Source organism: Coptis chinensis, chromosome 2 (assembly GCF_015680905.1).
Source record: "Coptis chinensis isolate HL-2020 chromosome 2, ASM1568090v1, whole genome shotgun sequence".
In the NCBI taxonomy this organism is placed as follows: domain Eukaryota; kingdom Viridiplantae; phylum Streptophyta; class Magnoliopsida; order Ranunculales; family Ranunculaceae; genus Coptis; species Coptis chinensis.
In genome coordinates, this window is record NC_141457.1 from 69,069,094 (window position 1) to 69,080,324 (window position 11,231).

Below are 11,231 nucleotides of genomic sequence, written 5' to 3' on the forward strand. Positions count from 1 at the left end.
TATATCGCCCTATATTTTTGGTACATGCACTTGCGCTCCAAAGAGTCGGCATTAAAGACCTCGTCCCTACCGAACTGTATATGAGTTTGAGACCAGGTAAAAAGATTCTGTAATAACATTAACAACTGCTTTTGCTATGATTCAACATTTATTACACCTGTATCAAATTAGATCAAGTTTCATAATAATGACTTTTACTGTAATATAACCGTAATGAAACCTGTATCAGATATCCAGCCATGTCGCACAATACTCGTGGAATAATACTAGTAGAAAGCAATGAATTCACGTGTCAAGTAGAAAACAGACCTTTTACTTTCCACAATATCGCAGATGCAAAACAAATTACAATGAAAGGAGACGGCAGGCAAAAGATTACAATAACAAAGCAAAATGAACATTATGTTGTGAGCACGTGTTGTAGAATGATAAAAACGGCATACAAATAGGCTGAGCAGTTCACTCTAAGAATTACATGGAAGTTTTTGCTCTTCGAAAGGGCAAGAATTCAGATACTGCCTGGCATCTAAGGAAGAATTTACAAGGATTTGCTCTCCTGATCCTGCTTACAGATCAGTCTCAACAGCAACAGCACTTCTAAGAATTTATGTTCAATCTCCATCAAAGACTGGTAAAGAGTAAAGACATCTCGGTGCCAATGCCAGGAGCACCACTTGAACATAACACCCTTGAAACCAATATCTCATATTGCTTGATATGGCAATCAACAGAATCAGGCCAGGTACCTGAACAGGTTTGGATTGTCTTTGTCTCTCTCCAGATAATCTCGTGTTATGAGATCTTCAATACGCTTCTTGATGGCCTTAAAATCAGGCTGCACAAAATTCAAATGGAAACCATATGTTAACATGTGTTCCTGCTTTTGATTATGTTGAATTCAAGCATGTTTATAGGGAGACTAATAAGGCTGCTGATTATTTAGCCTCCCTGTACTTGAACGAATTTAATAATTCTAGCTATGTGTTGATGTTCTATCCTCCTTTTGATGAAAGACTTAGCACAATTGTAATGGAGGATGGACTAGGCACTGTGTATCAGAGATTTATTACTGAAAGCTAGGGATGTTGTAATCCCACTTATTCGTCAAAAAAAAAAAAACATTTAGAAACAACTATTGTTTGATAAACATTTATCCTTTCATTAACATGGGACAGAGCAGTTACCTTGAACATGCGGCCCAATTGCTCAACGCACTCCATCACCAACTGTTGATGACCCAAAACTTTCCGGCTCTTCATGATCCGCACAATCGAAGCATCAATAGCGTATCTTCTGTCCTTATCAACATCTTCAATCACTTTCTTCTTCTCATCAACAGGCGGGAGGGGAATCTGAAGTTAAGTGATAATGTGAGTATGTGATAATACGTGTGATAGCATGTAAAAGATCAATAAAACAACCACAAACCTTGATCCTCCTCATCTTGTCAGTAAACTTCGAGTTAAATTCAAAGTGGTCTGTTGGAGAAATGGTTTTTGTGCTGGGTTCCTTGTTAAGAATCTTGTATTTCGCGCAAGATAGAGAATGAAGCAATCTAACGATGTCATCATCGGTCAAGTTCAATTGAGTCATGATTTCCGAATAACTCAGTCTATCTGAATTATTGAATAGCAATAGGACAGAGGCCTACAGATGAGAAAGACCACAACTGTAAGCGTGCTTTGTCACAATTTTATCAATTCATACAAATCATATAATTCATATCAGCATTTACCTGATAAGTTGTCACAATCAACTCCATAGTTTTTGTTTCAAACTTGCCAATGATGTTACAGGTACCCAGTGAATATATCCAGGTAAGCTTCCGATGTTTAGTTTTGGTTTGATAGAACTCCCTGAATACTTCAACACATTTTACCTGAGGGAATAACATACAAAGTTCACACTTAGAGAAGATTTCTTCAAATCAACAGTACAAGAAATAATGATTGTTTAAGTTTCTTTTTTTTATTTTTGAGAAGTAGAATGACTATTTACATGTACTTACCATCTCATCAGGTAGGTTTAAATCAAATGATTTATAGCTTGGCCAGAACCCCGTAGTTAGAACAGTAACTGTCAAGTCAATCCCAGGATTCGCCTGTGCATTACTGTTAAGATACTCCTCAAAGTGCGTTTGATTTTCCCTTGCTAAAGTCAAATCAGTGACCTGGAAAACAGAACGACAAATGCCAAAAAACCGAGCTATTAAAATCAAATTGAAATTTAGACACACCAATGCTGTGTTTGAAACAAAAATGTCCAACTTTCGGAAGTTCTTGTTGGTTCCGAAGGTTAATTCAACAATTTCAAGCAAAAACGTTTAAGTTCTCACATATCTTGAAACTACCTCAACCCTAGGAGTTCAACTTGCTACCTAGTTGCAATAAGTTCCAAGTTTCCAACTCCTGAAATTGTGGTGTTGCATCACATTTTCTTAGGCTACAAGTTTCATAACTGTGTATCTTTTGTTTTTTACACAAGAAAATGGAAGCAACAATCGGAGTTGGAACTAGAGAAATTAGACCCTAAAATAATCTAGCTGACGGGCAAATAAACTGACCATGCCCTCCATCTTTGATGTGAATTGTCCACCACATTGCTGTTTCAGTTTTGTTAAAATACTCCTCTCATGGTCATCATTTGCACTTTTGTCAAATAATAGCCGACGAGCAAGTTTCTTCCTGCAAGAGACACATTAACAGTGTAAAAGATGTAAACTGGTTGAAGTAATCCATTGATTCTAAAGTCACATAACTGGAACTTAAATTCTTACCTATAGAATTCGGCGAACAAGTCTTTATCACTTATATAAGCAAGAAGCTTGACAACCTGCAATATCAATTAATAACATCAGGACCAAACATGAAGAGATGGAATGCTAGAATTAATAACGAAAACATGTTTACCTTCTCAAGTGTTTCCTCTATAGCCTCATCACTCAACTTCTCACTACCACCCTTTTTAAGGATATTATCACAGAAAGTAGCCAATAACTCTGCACTTGAGCTTCCAGCAACACCCTTGTTGCAAAACACTTCAAAGGCCTCTTTCAGTGCCTAAAATACAATTTATGAGTGTGAGTTAGATCACACGGATATAACCAAAAATACCAAAGATGAATCCTCCAATACAAACCTTGTGAAAAAGAGAGTGATTCATAAAACAATCGTTCACATATGCCAAGTATTTGTCATGGAGCTCGATAACTTTTCTTACAAAGACCTGAAGACAACAAGATACACTGAGTCTCCATTCTTTCTCAATATTCCAAATATTATTGTAGACTTAAAAGGTTCACCTGTTCTTGCAAACCAACCACATCTCTTTTCTCTGCCTGTGAACAAATTAAAATTGTTAGTTAGATTTCCAACCAAGAAGTATGCAAGATAAATATCCGAGGTGGATAACATGTCAAAGACCTTCAATTATTGAAAAGCCCATAAACAAGACAATGTAAAAGAGTTAAAATGCCAGATTTCATGGCTCTTCCGAGAACTGAAATCATATAAAGGTTAGACCTAATGGTTTAAGGTGAAGCTACAAACACGGAAACAAGACAGTCTAAAATATATAGATCTGTGCAGTTAAATCGCTACTCGGTCGCTACTCGCTTGAAGAGCGAGTAGGTGTAATCGGTCGGGGATTAATCGGGATTAATCGGATAATTTTTCATAACACTATTTCTTTACAAATAATTATTAAATATATTTAACTTTGAAATACCAACATAATGAAGCCAATTAAGAACCCAATTAATTAATAAACAATTAAAACACTCAATCAACTAAAATAAATATGATTAAAGTGTAAAACTTTACAGAATCGAGGGTTGGTCGAATCGGTGAAATGTCGAGTTCAATGTTTAACTTTGAAATAGTTGAAATAGTGAACACAATTACTCGGCTAATCGGGCCTAATCGGCCGAATACTCGGAGAGTTTTTGAGCCCGATTGTGACCGGGGATTAAATTGTTAGTCAGGTCGGCTAAGCAGCGAGTACTCACCAATTACTCGGCAAGTACTAGGCAAGTACTCAACGATTTAATAGCCCAGATATAGATAATCTTTACAAGATACACTTTTATTCTTCCTTTTTTTCTTCGGTAACACACAAATATGGAGCTTAAGCATAACCCCCATTTTCTAAATCACCAGTATAGTAACATACGTCAAGCATGACAACATGTCATCCACATAAAATTGGAGTATCACCTAAAGGTTAAGAACTTAAGATGATCAAAAGTTTAAAATTGGGAAACTTCTTTAGAATAACTGACCTTTTTGTTACTTGCTGCATCTTCTGCCTGTTTGACCAAGGCTGTGCCTTCAGCAGTCACATGCTGCATAAGAGAACACTCGTGGATGAGACTTACATATAATGCTTCATCCACTAAACTGTTAGCTGGTAAAATGGATACATGGGAATACTAATCTAACCTGTTTGAATATACTAGAAACCGGGTCTAGGCCACGAGAAATTCTAGAGAAAAGCCTATACATCCTTGAAAGATCGTCCACCTATAGAATTAGATAAACATTACAAAATACTTTGTGCTCAGTCAATCGCATATAAAATCTCAATTAAAAGATAAATTCATAAACAAATAAGACACAAGGGCATCAAGAATATTACCTTATCATCCCTCAGCAAGGCGTGACATCCAGAGTGTTCTTTTTCGAGCAGTTGACTTGCATATACATATAACAACTCATGTTGCACTTTCTACAAAGAAGAAGATAGTGTAACATATTAACACAAAATTTATACAGATCCCTTCCACATCCTACTGCACTGTAATATAATCACAAGTAAATTATTTGCCTGAAGATTAAACCATCGAATCCATCTTAATGACATATTCTTATCATCTAGTAAAAAATGACGTCCAGATGTGTTAATTTTGTGAAGTTGAATTGGTAATAGATATGATTTTCGTATTTCATTCTCAACAATTAGAACGTAGCAAATATCTCATTGCTTGAACACAGAAACATATCATGCTTCAGTGTTAGGTTTTCACTTTTTACATATACTTTAGCACAACTCATTAAACTATTCCAATTTAATCGAAAAGGGTTTCACAACAAATGCAGTATACATTCAGGGCAAGAACAAACCTCCAATAACTTCTGCTCACTGCTAGAATGCAAGTAATGAGAAACTCTATCCTTCTCCCTTTTCAAGCACTCCTCAGCCTAAATTTCCAGAGACAACATTCATAATCAAATTGCCGAGACAAATTTCTTGTACATATACTATTTTGAACAAAACAAAAAATACAACAGAAATTAACCTTAAGCATGTAATCTGGACAAGAATCCTCTAAAATCCAATTGGAAGCCTTCCGAGAGTAGTAAGCAGCTGTATCTTTAAGCATGTCAACTTCAAAGTCGTTTTCGTAACAATCCATCTGCCCCATTCCAATTTCAACGAAGATATCCAGAACATTCTTAAGCAAAGCTCTATCAATCTGTTCTCCTTCACGCTCTTGATCAATCTGGTGCATAAAAGTTACGTTAATGCACAGTAAAAGAAAATTACATGCTTAATGCATTCCAACTTACCAGCGAAATCACAGCATCTCTGACTTTACCATTGATCTCCCTATAAACCTGAAATGAATAAAACCACATCAATTCTTATGATCTATCCCAAATATGGATATTAACTACAGGAGTGTTTAACATCAGAGCATAATAGATGGAACTGAAAACATCATTATCAAAATTAAAGTACTGCTCAGACGGTTTACTCCACAGACCATGTATCATGTATGGAAACTGCTCACCCGGGGATTCTAATGCCAGTCACTGCAGTTCTCTCACTTAGTAATTTTACAATGGTTTGCTGTCATATCGTATACCTTAGGGGCCTCACTAAAGGGGTAGGTATGTGCAATAGGTGGAATGGCAAACAACAAAAGAACCAAGGAGACCCACTACGATTTATTTAGGGGAATGGCAGCTTTAAGGGACTTCAGGTTTCAACTCTAGATTTCATGTGTGGCTGAATAGCATTGTCAGGTTGTAAGCTTGTTATCTCTGTGAGAATCTTGCTAAGTGAGAATTGTATCTTTTGCATTATCTTGGGCAGTAATGAAACAGAATGAAAAGAGTAAACACTATAATAGAAGGGTAAAAAATCTCCCATACCAAGTCCCGGAAGCAAGTAAGTCCAACTTCATTTAGTGCTGGAAGAGACCTCCGAGCAATGAAGTAACGATCAAGATAATGAAAGAAACGTGAAAGCCACCTCACCATGACTTTATGATTTGCCCACCTTTGTACAAGTTCTCTCAACATAAACTCATCATGTTTTTCTCTCAAAGACGGTAAAACCTGAAACAGACAACACAGTGTCAGTAACTTGACAGGAATACAGAGTGAAAGAAAATTTTCTTGAGATTAGGAAAAAGGTCAGTACATGTACATGACTTAACAATTAGAGAGAAACTTGAACAAGGAATAACTACAAATGAGAAACCAAAGCAAGTGAAGACATTAAGCGCAAGAATGTAGCTGGTAAGCACGTCCAACATAATTAGACGAAACAAATCCAATCCCCCTTTTTAATTGTATCCTGAACCATAATCAGCATGTTTCTATCCCACAAATTACTAGTATCCAATCAAAAGATTTGTAGGACGAGATGGCCTACAATACAGCAAAGTACAAATCAAAATTATAAGGCATATTACATTGGAAGAACACAAAAAAACGCATCCCTCCCATGAAAGTCTCCAATCAAAGACAATAAGAAAGAGACACATCTTTTAGCTCTGCCCAAACATTCTAACGAAGGAAGGAAGCGACCTTAGATCAAGATATCGGTCTCATTTTAAAATAAAACATTAGCATCAAAATGTCTTCTGTAAGACTCGAGCCATACACCAACATGATTGCAAATGATATGATTCTCCAAACTAGACAGTGCACTCCCAAGAACCAAGAATCCAATACATCCTTCTGAAAATGTGCATACCACCCCACCCCGAACTGCGCAAGGAAATAATACCAAATCCTCATGTCTGATGTACACAACGTCCTTTTAAGTTGAAGTGAGGTTGACGATGGTTAGGAAATTTCTCCGGGGTCACATACCACCCAACGAAAGGAACATGCAGATCATTGAACCACAGCTTCTATTTTATTACGGCCTAGAGTTGGATGATAATTTTCCAAAAGTCAGGAAGAAAAGGAGGCGAGCACCCCTGGACAGATATCTCCATTCCACTTCCCAAATTCTCTGTTAACCTCAAATTCTACTTCTTATTAAATTAGAGCGAGCACCTCCAGATAGATATCTCTTTTTCCACCCAGTAAACTCTTTACTAAAATTCTGCACCCCACATAGAAATTGATCGATACTTCACACTAGCGAAAGGCCTAGAGACAAACTACCCACTCTACACTCATTGGATCTGCAAGGCTGCCCATAATTTCCATTATCCACTCACTACAATTTCTCTCTTAACCTATACCTTCAACCTAGCCCTTAACCACTTATCATTCCCCCTCCCCACCCCCCCTAGAGAATGTTACAAGTGAGAGAGGGAGTCACTCAAAGAATTCAAGACGAAATATGCATACCCAAGACCTCTTCTATTACTCCCCCTCCCCCCCACCCCCCACCACCACTAAGAGAGAGAACGCTTAGCATTTAGCAATACCACAAACAAGTTTACAGGTCAAATCTGGGAATCCGTATTCTGAAAAAACTTGGTAATCACAAGATGTCGAGAAATCTAGATAACAAACTTGTATGATATGAAGCACCCTCTACTGAAAGCCTATGAATGCATTGTGCCCCAATTCATTCCAGCCTTCACAACTTAACCTGTGGAAAAGATCCCTCGGGTACTCAACAAGAAGCAAACCTCCTCGGTAAAAAAGTAATAGAATAAAGATGATCAATCCCCCTCAATTGCCCATTCTGAGACCTCTGCCACCAACTCCAAATGAAGAATTAGACTTGAGAAGGGCTTCTTTCATGTTATTTGTGAGGAAAACAAGGGGCAACGAAGGCAAAAATAATTTTACCAGTATGGATAATTTTAACCAAAATCCGCTCCCATTTATCAACACCTTTCACCAATAGTAACTTTGTCAAGAGCACCATGAAGTAGCACTAATAGCAACCTCTCAATCATGAGCACCACATCCACACTATAATTCCATCAAAGTGTTATCGATGTAGAATCCAGACTAAATGACCAACTGCTACGCTCCTTTAGATCAGTAAAGTGATGATAATCTCAAGCCAAGAAACAAGGTGCAACTGTGCAAGTGCTATAACCCACTGAAACAGATGCCACTGCTAAATTCAGATTTCAAGGCCATAAGAAGTCTCCAGCAAATCCAATTGTAAAAAGTTTTCATCACCATGGTCCACAACAAAATGCAGAGATACCATTCTTTGATACCCGTCCTCGAAGAGATGTCTTCATCTCTAAACTCTCCTTAAAAGATCCAAACCTCAAGACCATTTTCCTAGGAGGGCTCTCTTCATGAGACACACGACTAAAACAAAAGCCTACTGTTAATACGAAAGAAAAATTCATCCCATGCTACCACAAAACTTCTGTTTTAGGGTGCCTCCAAAATGTTTCTAGTTATTTTTCCCATTATTTTGATGATGGAGACAGGGCTCTAAGAGTGCAAATAAAAAGAAAGGTAGGATAGAGTGCTTCTAATCAGAATCAATCTGCAATTTTTGATTAAGATCTTCCTTCTCCACCTTGCAATGCTCCTTTCAAGTTTTTAAAGAGCATAAAATTGGTCTCTTTCTTTAGTTACTTCTTATTGTACTTGCTCCCAAAGGAACTATCAATAGCAATATCGACAACTACTGAAAACTCAAAACCATAGTTTGTAAGTAGTCAACCACTAAACAGTAATTCAGTAAGGGATTTCCTCTTAAGAACAATATTTGATCATCGACGGTAAGAAAAACAATATTGTCAAACAAGATAGCATACTGGATAGTTGCTTCCGCCCTAGAACACAATGAAACTAGCCTGCACTACTCCCTTGACCATCCCAACAAAGAGCCTTGGCCACAATACTGTTAAAAGTAGATAATAGGTCGTGCTATCTAATACCAAGGGACTTCAACAACATCTCAACCTCCCGAGCAGGGTTTACAAAAATGAACAGAGACTTAAGCCTCGAGGCGCACCTTAAGCCTTCTGGGGATTTAGCTCTTTCAGGCTTAAGCCTCACATGTTTTTTTTTTGGTACTCCCATTTCAATTGGTTTTTTACGACTTAGCCCCTCATAAAATATTCAAATATCCCTATGATTCATGTTTTCAGTATTAACACCTAAATCTATTAGAAATCACAAACTTCCATCATCAAACCCCATTTTTTCCTGTTCTCTTTATTCTTATATTGTTTATTGAGGCTTAAGCCTCGAACCTTTTTTTCTGAAACACTGATCCTGAATGAAACTTGATGCACAATTGTCACAGCAACCAAATTAGACAGTGACTAATAACAGCCACTGCTGGTTTGTCCACAACTATTACACATTGCATCAGTTCCAAACTATCTGATTTCTCTTCTTCTGAGCCTGAACAACAGAACGAGTTTAACTTTGCTCTTGAAGAAATGGAGAATTAAAAGCTCCCAGAAGAGGATAACCAGAAAACGATTTAAGGACTATAGCATGATTAGTGAGCCAGAGTAATATCATATAATTTAACTACAGATAAGTCAGCCATTAAAACAAAACATTCATAATCATAATCATCATAATCAAATTGAAAATCAAACTCCAAAAAAATAAAAAACATGATTTCATGGTCACAAAGGCATAATTGGACTGTTCTTTATCGTTGAAGTACTGTACTATCAAAGGTAAAAAATTCTCATGTACCTATATTCAATTACGATGATCCTTAACGCATAACAATAGCAATATTTACCGTTGAAGTAATGTACTCTTGAAATGACTCGCGGTACTTGTCGTAAAGCTGTTGTGAGTAGTCATGAGGAGGTTTCTGAGTGCACATATTATAAATAGTCCTGTTTACAAACAAAACAGAACAAAACAAAATCATGAATCCAACAAAAACAATAACATCAAAACTGCAAATGCACCGAAACAAACATAATCAACTAAAAACGAATCAAACTACATACGTGTATAGCATCATATAGTCCTCTGAACTGAATTGTGGCTCAGGCAATCCTTCTAATATATTCTTCAACTTAGTAATCCCCTTCTGCATAAACTCCCATCCTTGCTCTAAGTCAATCGTCTTCCTTTCATGCATCGCCATATTTCCTCAATCAATTTCTACAAATTACACCCAAAATCATCAAATTCTCATCAAAATAAACAAAATTTCACTAACAAACATTGCATCCTTAATCAATCCAATCAAAAATGAAATAAATTTCTCATCTTTACACTACAATACACAAATTAACAAAACCTCAAACCTTAAATTGAATCGATTACATAAAATTGATCAAATTAGTAAGCAATACATACTCAAAAATCAATGATTAGTAACTAAACGAACGTGAATTAAAGTAATCGCAATAGAATTAGTACCTGGCCAGGTTTGAAGTCAAACCCTAACCCTAATTTTAGAAGAAAAGGGGGGAATTGAATAAGAAAGAGGGAAGAAGAAAAGGCGGTGTGGATTTATGTTGATTGATTGGAAATGAAAAATGAAGACGCCGCTTATTATTAGAATTAGAAAATTTAAAAAAAAAAAAATGTGGTTTATTTATTTACTTATTATATATTTATTTATATTTATAAAAGAGTTTTATTCCGACAATGCACAGTTGCCCATTGATATGAATGATCACTTGTCCTTTTTCTCCTTGGTAAAATTGTAAATGTTGTTATTGTCTTCACATGAGGTCGACGTCTTTCTTAAGATCTGACCGTTTATTTGTCTGATTGAGATTAGTGTTGTTCGCGTTCACATGAGGTCGATGTCTTTCTTATGATCTGTATCGTTTATTTTGTTGTTGAGATTAGTGTTGTCGTTAGTGAGAATGTGAGGAGATCTTAAGAGAGATTCGTTTTTTTGGGTTTCCTAGATTCTTTTTACGTCGATTCTGTTAAGGGTTTTTTTTAGGCTACAGGTTTGTTGGACGTGAAAGAGTCCAGCAGACGTGAAAAAGGGCATCCAACTATACAAATTTTGACAATATGGGGACTAAATATTTTTTTTGGTCAAATTGGGGACTAAACTTTTTAATTTTT

General features: G+C 36.5%; 1 protein-coding gene across 1 annotated transcript; it reads right to left on the minus strand.

The window, feature by feature from the left end:
• Nucleotides 1-295: 295 nt before the first annotated feature.
• Nucleotides 296-10,770, minus strand: LOC147517427 (cullin-1). The gene is made up of 20 exons (XM_086589632.1): nucleotides 10,566-10,770; nucleotides 10,148-10,304; nucleotides 9,931-10,030; nucleotides 6,156-6,341; nucleotides 5,568-5,615; nucleotides 5,297-5,500; nucleotides 5,121-5,198; nucleotides 4,636-4,725; nucleotides 4,440-4,520; nucleotides 4,280-4,342; nucleotides 3,302-3,337; nucleotides 3,139-3,225; nucleotides 2,910-3,059; nucleotides 2,777-2,832; nucleotides 2,564-2,684; nucleotides 2,009-2,170; nucleotides 1,736-1,879; nucleotides 1,429-1,647; nucleotides 1,185-1,352; nucleotides 296-835 (listed from the first exon to the last, which is right to left on the minus strand). The coding sequence occupies exons 2-20, from the start codon at nucleotides 10,285-10,287 to the stop codon at nucleotides 734-736; spliced, it is 2,235 nt and encodes a 744-aa protein (XP_086445758.1). The 5' UTR covers nucleotides 10,288-10,304; nucleotides 10,566-10,770; the 3' UTR covers nucleotides 296-733.
• Nucleotides 10,771-11,231: the final 461 nt, after the last annotated feature.